Raw genomic sequence first — 18,327 nt, 5'->3', positions numbered from 1 at the left:
TCTACTCAAGCCAAAGATGATAAAATCAGTAAATCTCACACTGTGCTTTGGGACTGCAGGTTGGTAGCACAGGGGTGGGTTTTGCAGCCACTTGGTGGCGGGGTGGAAGGCAGTGGGACCAATGTAAGCCCATCGTTCTCCCTGCTCACACCATACCCACCCCAGACTGGACACCCTACAGTTTGCTACAATTTGGGGAAAGAGCTCAGTTTTACTTCTATGACTGGTGGGAAGAGTGTCATTTATCATGTCTTTTCATTAGAGAGTATGAGGGTGATGACAAAGTGAGATAAAAGATTAAAAATTCTTGGAATTTTCCACATGAGCTGTGGAAAATGCAAGGGATAATTATTGAAACCCACTTCAGGGCTTCTGAGCCTGCCCCTTCCTCTGTCTCTTCCAACCCTGACTTCTTTGGTGCTTTCCAGCAGCTCTGCTCCAAGTCCCCAGAATGCCCTTTCTTGCCCACCCACCTGCCTGCTTACCACTCACTTTCTCCTGGCAGCTTCCCCAGACCAGGTAGGAGAAGCACACGGCTGTCTACACCTCCACCCTGCCATTGGTACAAGTGAATTCATTTCTTTTCTTATCTGAAATGGCCACACACATTTTTATCCATTAGGTCCAGTCATGGCTATTACAGATCAGTGGCCTCAGGCAAGACCTCTTCCCTTCTGGTTGGAACCAGCCTTCACCATGTCATAGGGCCACAGCTACCTCAAGTGGTACTACAGAGGTACGTGAAGGAGGAGGCCCCGAGACACTGAGAGAAAAGAACGGAGACTGCAGGAGGGAGAGGCCCAAGGCTCAACACAAAAATAGGCAGAGCTTGTTTTTAGAGTCTTCCCCCAAGGTCCTGAGGGGACCTTGCAACATCCATGTCTGCATCAACTGCTGGCTCACTTACCTCATCGACCACCCCTGTGCGACACCCCACCCACCCCCATGTGCAGTCCCAAAGTACAAACAGCCTAGGCTGCCACTTGAGATAACACAGATGAAACACGTTCTGAAGACATTAAAGGACTGTGCAGGTGACACGCCCCCTGCATGCTGACAGGGCGTGGGCCACAGCCTGGAGCAGTCATCTCTCAAACTGAGCTCTGGGGCACCAGGGGAGGGGGGACAGGAGTGGGAGGGATGCCGAGAGGCAGAAGCTCCGTCTGGGCCCCCCAAATCATGCCCTACCACTCAGGCAGTCTGGCAGGAATATTCCAGGTCACCAAGTAGGACCTGAGCTAGAAAGGCCCTTCTGACGGGCGGGGAGTGTGGGGAGGTGGCCGTGCGGGGCAACAGTGGGAAGTGGAGAACTATGAGAGTGAGAGCTCAGGGGTAGCTGATGGTGGAAACTCCGAAGCCAAGAAGACCAGGAGACACGGCTGAGAGCAGGGCTGGGTGCCCTCAGAGAAAGAGCAGGAGGCAGTTCACCAGGCTCGGAGGGCACCGTGAGTCAGCGGGGCCCTGGGAGGTTTCCAGAGCCTGCAGGTGAGAACAGTAGGAGGCGGCGATTTCCCGAGGGAGCTGGACTTCCAGGCAGCAGGGCTTTCCCTCGAAGTTTCCCTCCTGGCATCATTAGTGTCTCATTATCACCCACAGGTGGGTGAAAAGTGACGCACCCTGAAGCAAAGTGAAGGGCAGCCTCAGACACCTGCCTCTCAGGGCCACTGCCTCCGGCACAGCCAGACAGGCCTGGGGCTGCCCTGTGGGCGAAAGAACACTCACTGTCTCCCAGGGAAAGGTAAGACTCCAGGCAGCTGAGGTCCTATGGCCAGCAGGCCTCATCCTGAGCCTCGAGGAGACCTGGCCACCTTCAGATTTGAGGGCCCTCACCTTGTACCCTCTTCAAGTGTCCTAGGATGAATAGTTTCATTTCATGAAGATCAGCATTTACGCTGAGGTCTCGCCTTGCCTTCCTACATGAACTAGGCCCAGCACAGCCGAAGTTTAAGGCTCCAGGCTTAAAATGTGGGTCCAATGGCCTTACTGATCACCCACTCCTTGCCCATAGGTCCTGCTGGTTGTACCCTCCTCAGACTCTGTTTGCAGACAGAGAAACAGAAGGACCACCCTCCAGTTCTCTCTCCATGAGAGGAGGCATTTATAAATCTACCTCCTCTGTTCTGCTGGTATGAAAGTCAGGGCTCAGAATTAGCCCTTTCTCCCCTAATACACAAACACCTTCTAGATGGTGACAGTACCACAGGCTGCATCCTTACCTTGTACCTGGATGGCAGTTAACTGCTCTCCCTGCTGCTAATCTTGCCTCCTACCCATCCCCGGCTCCTACTGCAGCTAGTATTACCATTTTGGAGCACCCTGACCAAGTTACTCCTATTTGGTGGCCTTCTACTCTTCTCAGGAAGATTACATTGTCTAACATGGCATCCGTGCCCTGGTCCCTGCTTACCTGTGTGCCAGCTCCAGCTCCCAGCGCTCATCCATGCCTGCCTCTTCTTCCCACCTGTCCCACCTTCCCATCATGCCAAGCTCCAAGCACAACTAGCCAATCTTGGAGGATTGTGTGGGGTAGGGGGGTAATATATATATACAATATTTCACATCTCTGTTTATTCGTTCCAGACATTTACCCAACCAGGCATTGCACAAAACATTGGAAATATAAGACTAAATAGAACATAGTCCTTCCCACCAAGCCCTAAGGGCTCACAAAGAAGGAAGGCGAAGGGAGGGAGGGAGGAAGGAAGGAAGAGAAGGAAGAATTGTTAGGAAGGAAAATAGACTGAGAAGGAAGGAAGATGGGTAAAGAAAAAAGGTTGATCAATAGGTAAGGAAAACAGATGAGTAAGAAAGGAAGGTAGACCAGTACAGCACTAACTTCCAGAAAGCAAGAAGGGCTCCAGCTGAAGGATGGACCTGCAGATGCGGAAGTCCATAGCTCCTCTAGAGCTGTCGGGAAAGGCTCCCGGATCACATGACTCCCAGAGCACCTAGCACTCACGCGGTGAAATGAAGAGTCATCTGGGAATGGGCTGGGAAGGAAAGGTGACCCAGGGAAAAAGGCAACCATCTTCACGGTCCTTTACAATCAGTCTCAGGCTTGGGAGCAAAGACCACCAACGTCCTGTGCTTCTTTTCCCCCCGCAGGAAAAGGAGCTGGTCCACATAGGGGCCAGCTGTGGGGGAATTTGAGGGGCACAACTCCTTCTGGTTTATACCACACATCTTTTTTTTTTTTTTAGATTAATATAAGGGTACAAACAATTAGGTCACACTGTTTGCCTTTGTCAAACAAAGTCCACGTTGTGGTTGTGCCCTGGAGGTTGTGCGGTCTCTCCTTCCTTCTTCTCTCCTCTTCCCCTACGTGAATTTAATTGTATTTTTCTCTTGTGTGGGCTTGTAGTTGTTCCTCTACCAGTTTCATATTAGTATTGAGTACATTGGATCTTTGCTTTCCCATTCTTGTGATACTTTACTTAGGAGGATGTTCTCCAAATCTACCCAGATAAATACAAAATATATAAAGTCTCCATCTTTGCTTATGGCTGAATAGTATTGCATGGTGTACTTATACATAATTCATTTATCCATTCATGAGTTGATGGGCACTTGAGTTATTTCCACTTCTTGGTAATTGTGAATTGAACTGCAGTAAGCATTTTAGTGTGAATGTCCTTATGGCGAAATGATATTTTTTCTTCTGGGTAGATACCTAGTAATGGGATTGTAGAATCAAATGGAAAAGTCTACTTTTAGTTCTTTGAAGATTCTCCATACTTCTTTCCAAAAATGGTGTATTAGTTTGCAATCCCACCAACAACGTGTAAGTGTCCCATTCATTCTCTTCACGCCCACACCAGCACCTGTGGTTTTGGGACTTTGTGATGTGGGTTATTCTCACTAAGGTTATATAATATCTCAAGGTGATTTTGATTTGCATTTCTCTGATGATTAGGGATGATGTGAATTTTTTCATGTGTTTATCTTCCTGGGAGAAGGTTCTGTTCATGTCTCTTGCTCGGTGATAAGTGGTATTGTTTGTTCTTTTCTTGTTGATTAGTTCGAGTTCTCTATAGATTCTGGCTATTAGCCATTTGTTAGATTTGTAACATGCAAATATCTTCTCCCATTCTGAATATTGTCTGTTTGCTATAATTGTTTTGTCTTTAGCTGTACAGAAGCTTTTTAGCTTGATCGTGTCCTATTTATTTATTTTCGGTGTTGCTGTGATTGCCAATGGGGTCTTTTTGGAAAGCAGTTTGGAGAATACTCAAGGAACTAAAAGTAGGCCTACTTTTAAAAGTATACTGTTCAATCCTGCAATTCCTCTACTAGATATATATCCAGATAATCAAAAATCATTTTACAACAAAGACATTTGCACCAGAATGTTTACCGCAGCCCAATTCATAATTGCCAAGTCATGGAAGTAGTCCAAGTGCCCATCGACCCATGAATGGATTAACAAATTATGGTATAATTTGTATATGGAATACCACATTGTATATGGAATACTAAGCCGCCATAAAAAGATGGAGACTTTACATCTTTTATGTTTACCTGGATGGAGCTGGACCATATTCGTCTTAGTAATGTATATCAAGAATGGAAGAAAAAGTATCCAATGTACTCAATACTATTATGAAACCAATATAAAATCACCTACACACTCAAACGAAAGACAAAACACAACCATAGTCCATAAGGAAGCAGGGAAGAGGAAGGAGAGTGGAGGGGGGGGGGAAGCTGAGAGGAGGGAGTATATTTGGTGGGACCTCACCTAATGTGCACAATGCAATGGTACATTTCAAAACTATTAAGAGTAGAGTATTAATGTCTTACCACAACAAATAAGTGAGGGGATGGTTATGTTAACCAGTCTGATGTAAGCATTCCACACTGTGTATCAAATCAGCGCATTGTATCCCATAAATGCATGAATGTATACACTTATGATTTAAAAAAAAAAAAATCTTTCCCCAGGCTGATATCAGTAGTTTTTCCCACATTTTCTTCTAGGTTTCTTATCATTTTTATATAGCACACACTTTTTTAAATTATTATGGGTACATGAGAGTTATGCTAGTACACACTTTTTAACATGACCCACAAGACCCTTCACCATCTTTCTTGTCAAGCTTCCCAATATCATCTCCTGCTAGTCACGTTTCTCTCTCTCACACACACACGCTCTCTCTCTCACACACACACTCTTTCTCACACAAACACTCTAGAATGAATGAACTGCCTGAAGCTTCAAGAAGGTGACCTACTTTTTCTTGTCTTTGGTCTTTAAAACTGTTTACCCTTTCTGCCCCTATACATCTCTCTCAAACCCTAAAATCACTTTAAACACCACTCTGTTAACATTCAGATTTACAATTCAAAATAACATTAAAATATTTTAAGCAGGAGAGCAACATGATTAGAATAACATTGTAAAGATAGCCCTGGCTATAGTTAGGATAAATGGGGTACTGGGGAGGATGATGAATGGATAGGTGGATGGAGGGATGGGTGGAGGCATGGGTGGTTGGATAGATGACTAGATATGATGAGTAAATAGATGGATGGATGGATGGATGGATGGATGGATGGATGGGTGGCTGAAAGGAAGAATGGATGCATGGGTGGTTTGATGGATGAATAGATGGATGGATGAATGGAGTAAATGGATGGGTGGATGGATGAATAAATGGGTTTTGCTGCTACAAACGGGCCTTCATAAAATTCATGAAACTTTTATTCCACTGTTCACACTGCTACTCAAAAACCTTCATTGTCTTGAGAATGTGGCATTGGCTCAGCACCTGTAGCTCTCTGAGTAGGGAGACATACGCCAAGGCTGGTGGGTTCAAGCCTGCTAAACAACAATTACAATGGCAACAAAAAATAGCTGGGTATTATGGCAGGCGCCTGCAGTTCCATCTACTTGGGAGACTGAAGCAAGAGAATAACTTTGGCCCAAGAGTTTGAGGTGGCTGTGAGCTGTGATGCCACAGCACTCTACTGTGGGTGACATAGAATCCGCCTCAGAAAATAATAATAAAATAAAATAATGTGGCATTCAAAGACTTCACATGTCTGTTACCTATCTCTGCTGCCTAATCCCTCCATCAGATAAGAAGATTCCTCTTTAGTCAAACCCATCCCCAAACTGATGCTCATTCTGTGCCTTTGGTCAGGCAGTTACTCCTGCTTGGAATGCTCTCTCCACTTGTCTAAATTCCACCCAGCTAAAGTGCTGCACCTATACCACACCTTTCCTAACCACTAAGGGAAGTCCTCTAGAAGTTCAGAAATTTTTCCTTTCATATCTTTGTATTCCTAGCACAGGACTCTGGATACAATAGGGACTCTCCAAGCTTTTAGAGGTAATAATGTAGGGAATCAGGGAATCCTTCGAAGGAAATTTGGAAATAGGATAAATTCCCCTCTATTTAACTGAACACAGACCTGCCCTAATAATAACTGTTATTGTTAATAGCTAACAATTTACAGGTGCTAAGCACTATTCACAGTACTTTACATGTATCGATTCATTTAATCTTCATGACAGTCCTGTGAGGTAGGTACTATCATTGTCATCATTCTACTGATGAGAAAACTGAGGTATAGAGAGAGGTCAGGTTAGTTGTTCAAGACTACCAGCACATCAATAGTCCACACTGCCAACCACTTAGCTATACTATATGTGCAAAATGCAGGTGCACAGGACAACTGTTTAAGTTCCTTCCTGACAACTTTTTAACATCCCTAAGGACATTCATTACATCCTTTAACCCCTTTTAAAGGGCCTTATTAATCCCCAGATCCAGCATTCTAAAAGTTAAGACCAAAGATGATGAAAGCATAACATCTTCATTTCAGGAAGTGCTTCACTCAATGACAAAATCCAGGAATTGGCACTTCGATGGCTTGCCCAAATGAAACCTACTCATCAGCAGCTCATCCTACACCATGGTTTGGAGTGTGGCTGATGAGATTAAGGTATAAATGCCCCTCCTTGTATGTCATCAGGAAGTAGCCACTCTATAGCGTTATTGGTCAAAACTGGCCTGTTAGTTCATTAATCATAACCTGTGTTGCAGCAGATTTGCTCTGACACTAAAGAACATGATGATGCAATGCTAAGAAAACACACACACACATTTTACTGAAGGTGTTTGCTTCCTCTCCTGGGTATACTCAGTGGATTCCCTCAACATCCCTCTAACCCGCCTCAACCACCCATAAACATCTCCCATCTCTTCTCTCTGATTGTAACCAACATTAATGATCTCTTTCTTATTCCCATCTCTCTGAAGAAGGTGGAATAGGTTTTTCTTATCCACAGCCAACTGCGTCTAAGGCTAAAGCCTAAAAGGGCTCATCCAATCATAGCTTCTACACCTCATGCTCCTAAGGCCTAAGGATCTGGGTGAGATGCTGGGAGTTATAGAAGGATTCAATAGACATGAGGGATATGGATGAGCCTAAAAATATTTATTAAATATTCCAAATATATTTAGCATCAGTAAATTCAAAAGGATGTATAATGATTTTCTTATGGTGTGTTAATATGCTACATGGTGTGTGTTGAAATAAATTATTATATTTACTATTTAATTGTAATGAAAAAATGGTCTATGGAATTACTAACAGAATCAAAAGGGTGAGGACCGATCTAGTCACAGTTCTTAAAATATTAGCAAGAAGAAGCATCTTTTAAAACTTGAGCAAGGTAAGCTTTGTACACAAAATGATGTGCAACTTAGCACAGTAAAGATGAATACTGAGGATTAAAGAGCTGCCTTGGCCTTGGTGTGAAAAATTTGGGTAGATTTGCATTTCCCTAATGACCAATGATGTTAAACATCCTTTTATGTGTTTATTAGCCATTTTTATATCTTCTTTGGGAAAATGTCTGTTCAACTCCTTTACTCATTTTAAAATCAGGTTATTCCTTTTTCTTGATGGTTTGTAAGAGTCCTTTATATATTTTGGATTTAAGTCCTTTATCTAATGTCTTACTTAAAAATATTCTCCCAGTCTGTGAGTTTTTTGTTTGCTTTCTTGATGATGTCTTTTGAAGCACTTTTAATTTGGATGAAGTCCAATTTGTATATTCTTTCTTTGATGTGCTATAGTTTGAATATTTATTTCCCCTCCACAATTCATGTTGAAACTTAACCCCCAGTAAGTTTAAGAAGTAGGGCCTTCTGAGAAGTGATTAATCCCCCCTGAATGGATTACTGCTCTTATTAAAAGACTTCAGGAAACTACCCAGACCCTTTTGTAGCCCTTTATTTTCCAGCATGTGAGAGCACAGCAACAAGGCACCATCTTAGAAGCAGAGAGCATCCCTCCACAGGCACTAGATGCCAACACCTTGATCTTGGACTTCCAGCCTCCAGAATGGTAAGAAACAAATTTCTGGTCTTAACATATTACCCAGTCTCTGGCATTTTGTTATAGCAAATTCAATGATACAGATTGCTTACATTTTGATGTGGTATTAAGAAAATATTGCCTGAACCCATGTCATGAAGATTTACTCCTGGAGCAGTGCCTGTGGCTCAAAGGGTTAGGGCGCTGGCCTCATATGCCAGAGGTGGCAGGTTCAAACCTAGCCCTGGCCAAAAACTTAAAAAAAAAAGATTTACTCCTGTCTTGTCTCCCACTACTCTTACATCTATGATCTATTCTGAGTTAATTTTTATATATGAGTGTGGACAGAGTCCAACTTCATTTTTGCTTATGGCCAGTTGTCCCAGTACCCTTTCCCCATTTCTTAGTACTTTGGTATCTTTGTTAGAAATTCAAGGGTTTATTTCTAAAATTCTAATTCCATTGGTTGATCTGTACATCTATCCTTGTGCAAGTACCAGGGTAGCTTTGTAGTATGTTTTGAAACTGGGAGGTGTGAGTCCTGTTGCATTTGTTTTTGTTCACATTTGTAGTTTCTATTTCTCCACAATTCTGCATCTTTTTATGCATTAAAATTACACATGGTACTTACCTTTAGTGAGAACATATTTATGTTACCCGTCTTAAACTGTTTATTAATCCAACATCTGAACTATCCTGGTATCATTTTTATCTCTTGCTTTGTTTTTTCCTTTTCCTATTTGATAATTGTATATATTTAGGGTATACAACACGATGTTTTTGTATACAGATGTGTAGTGATGTGATGAGCAGTCAAGTCAATGAACTACCCACCATCTCACATAATTACCTTTCCTCTGTGTGTATGATAAGAATACCTAAAATCTACCCTCTTAGCAAATTTCCAGTGTATACGATTTTACTCCTTCATTATATATCCAGAAAAGGGATTGGTGGATCATACAACGGTGGGTCATTCTATTTTTAATTTATTATCAGCATCCACAATGGCTACACCAATCTACAGGCCCACCAGCAGTGTACAAGGGCTCCCTTTTCTCCAAACCCTTGCCTAAAATTATCTCTGGTCTTTTGAACAACAGCCATCCTGATGTGAGATCACATCTCATTGTCCACTCATTCATTGAGCACCTACTATGTGTCGGAGTGTGGTAAGGGTCAAAGACAGTGATATCTGGCTCCTGTCTTTGAGTCACTCTCCCCACCTGTAGTGAACAAAGGTGTGAAACAGTTGTTAAATCTGTCGGGTTGGAAGAAATTTTGGAAAAGCTCTGTTAAGCAAGGCTTTGAAGTACAGATATTTGATGTGGGTAGTATCTCAGTGAACTGAGTTACTGCACTTGGAGGTAGAGTTATTTATCATTGTCCACACTGATAGTAAAGGATACTAAATGAGTTAGTGTAATGCTCAGAGAGCCAATATAACAAACAGACTACAAAATAAATACAGGGTAAGACCTAACAACTGTTCACCTCTTGTTAAAGTAATAGTTCTGGGCGGGTAAATGAGTTGACAGAATGGGTCTTATCCACGTAGCTTTTCAGGAACCCAAGGTGATAGAGACTCTACCAATTTCAACCAAAACTCTCATGTGACATGAGAGTTCACATTTCTGTTATTTGAAAGGGGAAGAGAACATAGAGAAGTAAGTATAGAAGGTTTCTAGGGGTCAGGCCATGTATCACTATGTTCAGACTCCTCTAGCTAGCATTCAGTCTCATGACCGTGACCAATAGTAAGGGAGGCTAGGAAATAAGGTCTAGGTATGTGTTCAGGAAGAAAAAGAGAACATGGATTTCGTAAGTAGCTAGTAGTCTCCGTTATTAGGAGTCTACCAAAAATGATAAGTTTGGTATGGCATGGTCACACTTATTATACTGTATCAAAGGTATAGATGTACACACTTGTCTCCTCAAGTAGGGTCCACGAGCTTCAAATTCAGCACCTGGAATAAGGCAGGTTGTGTGGTAAATGCTTATTAAATGGTTTCTGAATGAAAGAAGGAATGAATAAATGAATGGTGAGCTCGTGGAACAGTAGTTGACTAACATATTCAGTTGTTTCTTAAGGTTTCTCCCGGAAGGTGACATGTCTATATTGTCAAGTTAGAGAAAGATGCTTGCCTTCCTATTCATTACAGCAGGTGGACATGGCTCCCATCTATAAACTGTATCAAAGTCAAGCAGCTATTAACTACCATTTAGTGGCATTTAGCATTTTAATTTACTTAGGTTGTACAGACTCATTCCTGCCCTCTCTGATTTTTAAGCTGATATTATGGTCCATGATATAAAGCATGCTTAGAAGTCAGGGAGCCAAACAGAAGACATGGAAGCAGAGGGTCCTGCCCCTGGTTGGGACACACGCCACTTGTATAGCCCAGGGCCAAAGCAGACACATGTATTTCCAGGCACAACAGTGTTTCCTTCTTCTCCAGTGATAAGCTTCTCTTGCTTCTGTGTTCATGCAAACCACAGTAAATGCTACTTCACACACATGAGGGTAACTATAACAAAAAAAATGACTAGTAAATGTTAATGAGTTTAGAGCTCTCATAAATTGATAGTGGGACTGTAACATAGTACAACCGCTTTAGTAAATGGTCTGACAGTTTCTAAAAAAGTTAAACATATTACCCAACAATTCCTCTCCTAGGCATATAACCAAGAGAAATAAAAAAAAAAATGTACATGGGGCGGCGCCTGTGGCTCAAAGGAGTAGGGCGCTGGCCCCATATGCCGGAGGTGGTGGGTTCAAGCCCAGCCCCAACCAAAAACTGCAAAAAAAAAAAAAAAAAAAGTACATGAAAATTCACACAATTTGTAGTAGCCAAAAAAATAATGCCCATAAACTGACAAGCAGATAAACAAAATATAGTATATCCATTCAAGGGAATATCATTCAGCCATAAAAAGGAATGAAGTACTGATACATGTAACAAAATGATTGAACTGTGAAGGCACTGTGCTGAGAACTCACCTACAAAATACCATGTATCGTCTGGTTCTACTTATATAAAGTGTCTAGAATAGCAAATCTATAGAGACAGAAAGTAGACTAGTCATTGCCAAGGGCTGGGGGAGGGAGGAAAGGTGAGTGACTGCCATTGAATATGAAGTTTCTCTTTAGGGCAATGCAAATGTTCTAAAATCGGATTGTGTCAATGGTTGCACAACTGTGAATACACTAAAAAGCACTGAATTGAACTTTTTTTTTTATTTATTTTTTTATTAAATCATAACTGTATACAATGATATGATTATGGGGCATCATACACTCACTTCATAAACCATTTGACACATTTTTATCACAGTGGTTAACATAGCCTTTCCGGCGTTATCTCAGTTACTGTGCCAAAACATTTACATTCTACATTTACCAAGTTTCGCAAATACCCCTGTAATATGCACCACAGGTGTGATCCCACCGATCCCCCTCCCTCTACCCACCCCCACCCTTTCCCACTTCCCCCTATTGTTAAGTTGTAGCGGGGTTATAGCTTTCATGTGAGAGTCCCAAATTAGTTTCATAGTAGGGCTGTGTACATTGGGTATTTTTTCTTCCATTCTTGGGATACTTTACTAAGAAGAATATGTTCCAGCTCCATCCATGTAAACATGAAAGAGGTAAAGTCTCCATCTTTCTTTAAGGCTGCATAGTATTCCATGGTATACATATACCACAATTTATTAATCCATTCGTGGATCGATGGGCACTTGGGCTTTTTCCATGACTTAGCTATTATGAATTGGGCTGCAATAAACATTCTGGTACAAATATCTTTGTTATGTTGTGATTTTTGGTCTTCTGGGTATATGCCCAGCAGAGGAATTACAGGATTGAATGGCAGATCTATTTTTAGATCTCTGAGTGTTCTCCATATATCTTTCCAAAAGGAATGTATTAATTTGCATTCCCACCAGCAGTGCAGAAGTGTTCCCTTTTCTCCGCATCCACGCCAACATCTCTGGTCTTGAGATTTTGTGATATAGGCTAGTCTCATTGGAGTTAGATGATATCTCAAAGTAGTTTTGATTTGCATTTCTCTGATGATTAAAGATGATGAGCATTTTTTCATATGTCTGAAGGCCGTACGCCTGTCTTCTTCAGAGAAGTTTCTCTTCAAATCCCTTGCCCAGCCTGCGATGGGATCCCTTGTTTTTTTCTTGCTGATGCGTTTGAGTTCTCTGTGGATTCTGGTTATTAAACCTTTGTCAGAGTTATACCCTGCAAATATCTTCTCCCATTCTGAGGGCTGTCTGCTTGCTCTGCTTACTGTGTTCTTAGCTGTGCAGAAGCTTTTTAGTTTGATCAAGTCCCAGTAGTGTATTTTTGAAGCTGCTTCAATTGCCCGGGGGGTTCTCCTCATGAAATACTCACCCAGACCAATTTCTTCAAGGGTTTTCCCTGCATTCTCCTCTAGTATTTTTATAGTTTCATGTCTTAAGTTTAAATCTTTAATCCAATGAGAGTCTATCTTAGTTAATGGTGAAAGGTGTGGGTCCAATTTCAGTCTTCTGCAGGTTGCCAGCCAGTTCACCCAGCACCATTTGTTAAATAGGGAATCTTTTCCCCACTGAATGTTTTTAATTGGCTTGTCAAAAATCAAATAGCGGTAAGTAGCTGGATTCATCTCTTGGTTCTCTATTCTATTCCAGATATCTACTTCTCTGTTTTTGTGCCAATACCATGCTGTTTTGATCACTATCGATTTGTAGTAAAGTCTGAGGTCTGGTAGTGTGATTCCTCCTGTTTTGTTTTTATTTCTGAGTAATGTCTTGGCTATTCGAGGTTTTTTCTGATTCCATATAAAACGAAGTAATGTTTTTTCAAGATCTTTAAAATATGACAGTGGAGCTTTAATAGGGAGTGCGTTGAAATTATATATTGCTTTGGGTAGTATGGACATGAATTGAACTTTTAAAGGGTGAATTTTATGGTACATAAGTTACTTCTCAATAAAGCTATTTTTAATGAAATTTCTAGAACTCAAAACTACAATTACTGAAAAGAAAAATTCATTAGAAGGATAAACAGCAAACTGGAGAAGACAGAGAAAGGATCAGTAAAGTAAAAGTGTGTACACATTAATAGAAAGTATATAATCTGGAGAACAGAGAACTAAAGATTGGAAATAGTGTAACCACACCTTCGGAACTAGTAGGGCAATACCAAATGATTGAACATACATGTGATTGGAGTTCCAGGGGAGAAAAAAGAGAATAAACATTGGTCAAAAAAATAGTTAAAGAAATAGTGGCTGAAATCATGTTAAATTTTTAAAAACTACAAAACTTCCAGATATAAGAATTCCCGTAAACTCAAGTAAAAAAAAAAATACAAAGAGGCTGAGCGCCTATGGCTCAAGCGGCTAAGGCACCAGCCATACACACCTGGGCTGGCGGGTTCGAATCCAGCCTGGGCCTGCCAAACAATGATGGCTGCAACCAAAAAATAGCCGGGCATTGTGGCAGGGGCCTATAGTCCCAGCTACTTGGGAGGCCGAGTCAAGAGAATCGCTTGAGCCTAGGAGTTGGAGGTTGCTGTGAGCTGTGATGCTACAGCACTCTACCCAGGGTGACAGCTTGAGGCTCTGTCTCACAAAAATAAAAATAAATACAAAGAAAACAATAACTGGAAATATCATGGTCAAATTACTGAAAACCAAACCTGAAAATCCAATTTTGAGTGCTACCAGATTAAAAAGAGATTATATGTGAGTAAAATATTAATATGAATTAAGGCTAGCTTCTCATCAAAATAATGGAGACCCAAAGAAAGATATCCAGAATGCTGGAGGTGGGGGGAACTTGCCAAATCATTAATCTATATCCAATGATAAATCCTTCAAAACTGAGAGTGAAATAGAGACATTTTTCTTAAAAGCACAAAAGAATGAGAGAATGTCACCAACAGAACTGTACCTCAAGAAATGCTAAAGGATATCTTCTAGGCCAAAGGGAAATGATAACAGATGGAAACTTGATTAAGAACTATTTCCAATGGAAGTGTTATGTGCCCCTCTCATATAAAGGGAAGGAAAAAGATTGAGAGCCACAGCTCCAAATGGACTATTAGCTACTGAGTCTTCCATATGCCATTATCCACCACTTTTCCAATTAGAGGTTTAATCCATTAATTGGTCATAATATAAGTCTCATGGTTTACAAATAGTATTTTTTTTAAATGTAATACAGAAGAATGGGCCAGAAAAGAATAAAACAGAAATATCCCCTTTTTAAAAAAATTAGAAACAATATGATAAATGCCACATGTGATAAATAATACACGTTTTTAAAACCTACTAGCTCATGGTGTTGGGCAAGGTTTTACATAAATATCACCATGACATTCTTCTTAAAGCTTAATGTCAGTGAAGTAGCCTCCTGTTATTACTCAATGAGAGCTATGTAATTTATTGTTTCCATTCTGTCCTGCCTGTCAGGAAGATCATAAATAAATATTTTGTGCAATTGTAGCCCCTATTCTTTGCCCATTTTTTCTGATACACTATTATAGTACATTTCCAAGCCTCCATAGGCTTGATCTAAATAAACTAACCATAAATAAACTAACTAAATAAACTAACCATGTTGATTCCAGATGGAAATAATGTCACAGCCTTTGCCTGGAATACAACCACAGCATTTACCTAACAGCCTTGCAAAATTAATATCTCCCTTAAGTCCTTGTTTCCACCCACATTTCCCAACCCCAATTACTGGCATCCTAAACTCCCTTCTAGTAACTTCTTATAAAAAACAACCAAAGCAACAAGCTGAGGTAGTGGGAAATATTCAGGAGTGGGATCCATGTAGTATCATAGTACCACAGTCCTCTGGAAGAGCTGCATGAATTCTGGCTTCATCCTTCCGTGATTATTCAGTGGTGAACATTACCACAGGGATGTTTCTTAACGTATCTGAACCTTGGATCCTCTTGAATGAAATGTGCTCACTGCTGACTCGCAGAGTTGTTGTCAGGCAAAACACTTAGCACCATGTCCGATGTAGATGCTCGATGATAAATGTTAGCTCCTTTCCTTCTGAATGCCAAGAACACAGGGCCTGAGCTACAGGACGCTGCATGGTCCAGCTGGCTCTCCCCACTCTCCCCCATGGTCCCTCTGAGCCTGCCACTTGGCCTCTTCACTATGTCTTGTGTCAGCTAAGCAATTCTCTGGCATGGAGTCTTTTTGCCTATACTTTTCTTTGCTAGATAATTTTCCAGATAACTGCATGGCTTATCCTTTCACTTAGTGTAATCTACTCAAACTCACCACCATAGAGAGGCCTTCCCTAACCACCTGATTACAAACAAGTCATGCGTGCTAGGGGCAAGATCCCCACCTCTAGCAGTCAATTTTTTGTTCTCCATGTTGTGCTAGCAACATGCATAGGGTGGGATAGGCTTCTCTCAGCCAGCAGAAAGGGTTCACAGCATGGGTAGATTTCCAGAAAATGATAAGACATGCTTCACTTTAGGCCCAAACTCCTCTCACCCCCACAGCCTTGGAGCAAAAGCACACCTAAAAATTGGACTAGAATCCAAGGTTTGTGTTTGGAACCTGCCTGTGCCACTCACACAGCCTCCATAATTTGTAAAGTGTCCCTGGTATACATAGAGGCAACTCAGAGAGGAGAAGAGGTTGCTGGAAAGGACTGTATCAGGTCCTCTGCTCCAAAAATGACAGGTGCATGGTAAGACGCAGGGAGAGGAGCAGTGGGCCAGGAATGGCCAAGAGCAGCTGGGCCAGGGTGATAGAAAGACTGGGCCAGGACTCTGATGTTGAGCCCCAAGTCCAGGTGAGTGGAGGGGACACAAGCATCATGGTCTTCTGGAAGAGCTCTCACCTTGTCTAAGATCCTTCCTCCACCTACTTGCCTTTGGGTTGAGATACGACCTTGCCCAAGGGGACATTCTGGCCCAGACTGTGGTCCCCAGCTACCTCTCACAAAGCATCAGGGCTGTGACTGACACCTCCGTGGCAGCGGCTTCAGTTCATGGCTCATGCCAACGGAGCTGGCACTGCCCCACGTCATGCCTCTCTCAGAAACTACCAGAAACAAAACAGACAGCAAAGGCCCTGTCAACCCTGCCCAAATGCAGTAAAATGTCCTCCTTCCCCAAACTCCACCTCAATTTTCTTTTCCTCTAAGAAAAGCCCCTAGGGAAAGCACACCAGGCTTCCCTGCACCCCGAGGAACATGGTTTGGGGTAAGGACTGGAAAAGACTTTCTGAAACTGTGAGGCCACTCCAAAGTTAAATGTACCCTGCCCTCAGCAGACTGTTCCTGCATTCAACGTCAGTTACCTTCAGATACTCTAAACTAAACATCCCAGGGGCTTGTAACAAGGAGGGGCAAAATATCTCAGCGGTAGGAATTGGTCACCAGTCACCTAGAAGACGCCCACCATCCTCTCCCTCTCGTCCTACCTTCTCTCTCCTCAATAAAAATAACGTCCCGGAAATTGCCCAGGCGTCCCTCAGCTTCCTGACCCCCCCGAGGATAGGGGTCAGCTTCCCACACCCCCCAGTCCAGGTTCACTCGGGGTCACCAACCCTGCAGGGCAGGAGGTGGGACGCGGCCCCTTCCACTCCTCCCACCCGGGTCCCGGCAGGGCAGACTCACCGCGCAGCCCCGGGGAAGCCATGCCGCGGGCACGGGGGACGCGAAGCCTGGACGGCCCCGCGGCCGCGCGAGCTTCTCCACAGGCTTACGCGGCCGCGGGCTAATTCCATCGCGGCTCAGCTCCGTCTGGGCGCGCCCGCCCCTCGCCTGCTGCCGCCGCCTCCTCCCCCCGCGTCTCGGGCCGGGCCCGCTCTCCCGCCCGGGGCGCACGGGCGCTGGAGCCCCGCGTCGGCGTCGAGAAGGAGCGCGGTCCCGCGGTCGGGGTGGGTCCAGGACACGCTCGGCTTCACGGGGCGGGGGCAAGGCAGTCGCTGCCACCTGCTCCTCTCGGCCCGGGGTGGCCCTCACAGCCTGCTTCAAGTGTAAAAATTCAGCCGGATTATCTCATGAACCGTCTGGTGATTAGTTTCCAATCCTGCCAGCAAAGCCTCCTTCCCGCCGCCCCACAGGGTCACCCTCTGTTTGTGGGACAGCCCAGCTGCTAGCCCCTGGACGTACCCCTCACACCTTCCTTCACTCTGCCTTGCCACCAGTTGTCCCCACCTTGTCCCTAAATTAAGAGGGACGAAAAGGAGCAGGACTTGGAGAATAAATGAACATGGGACAGTAGGACGGGACGAGGGGCTTCCAGAGGCTGGAGGAGGGGCGAGTTTTATGAGAGCTTCCCCAGGAGACGCCACGACAGGACGAAGGAGGGTCGTGGAGGTGGACAGTGGAAACTCCATCCCCAGAGAACTGGAGGAGTGCCATCTTCCTGGAATGGTTTGGGTCCCCAGCCACGAGAGGGACGGAAGACAAGACGTCCTAAGGGCCATTCTGGATGATGATATGTGTGGCTATGAAAGTTTTGAGATGCAAAAAAAATCAAGACAGTAAACGAAGCCCTCTCAGCAACACTGATAAACCGAGCAAGCTGAACTGTCCACTGGTGAATCAGAAAGGACGCTGTCAACTGTGTTTCTTGGAAGTGAAATAATGGACCATAACATAGCCTGTCTCAAAACTTTCATAGTGACCTATGTATCTACAACTCCAAGATGCCTAGAAATAAAACAAGTTCATTAATACCACAGCCTCTAAAATGAAAAAGTGTGAAAGTCCAGTATGCTATTTGTGCTCACTGACCTTTCATTGTGAAGACTTCTCCCCCATCCTGATGACGTAAGCTAGTGGTGACTGCTCCCATTCCACAGATAAGGAACCCAGGGCAGCAAAGGGAGGTAAGGGTACAACACCACAGTCAAGGGCAGAATGGAAGGAAAACCAAAAAGTGGGATGCCCCAACCCAGGGCTTTATTCTGCCCACTGCAAGTAACAATGGCTGATGCTTCTAGTGGACTTCCT

General features: G+C 43.3%; 1 protein-coding gene across 1 annotated transcript in view; it reads right to left on the bottom strand.

Annotated features, from left to right (window-relative positions):
- Positions 1-17,119, bottom strand: part of ANO2 (anoctamin 2) — a 397,918-nt gene extending 380,799 nt beyond the window's left edge. Inside the window, exon 1 of the mRNA XM_053557547.1 lies at positions 16,984-17,119. Coding sequence (XP_053413522.1) covers positions 16,984-17,005 — 22 coding nt within the window. The 5' untranslated portion in view covers positions 17,006-17,119. The remainder of the gene's footprint in view (positions 1-16,983) is intronic.
- Between the last annotated feature and the right edge of the window lie 1,208 nt (positions 17,120-18,327).

The sequence above is a fragment of the Nycticebus coucang genome, chromosome 12 (assembly GCF_027406575.1).
Source record: "Nycticebus coucang isolate mNycCou1 chromosome 12, mNycCou1.pri, whole genome shotgun sequence".
In the NCBI taxonomy this organism is placed as follows: Eukaryota; Metazoa; Chordata; class Mammalia; order Primates; family Lorisidae; genus Nycticebus; species Nycticebus coucang.
This window is presented reverse-complemented; position numbering and strand designations above follow the sequence as displayed.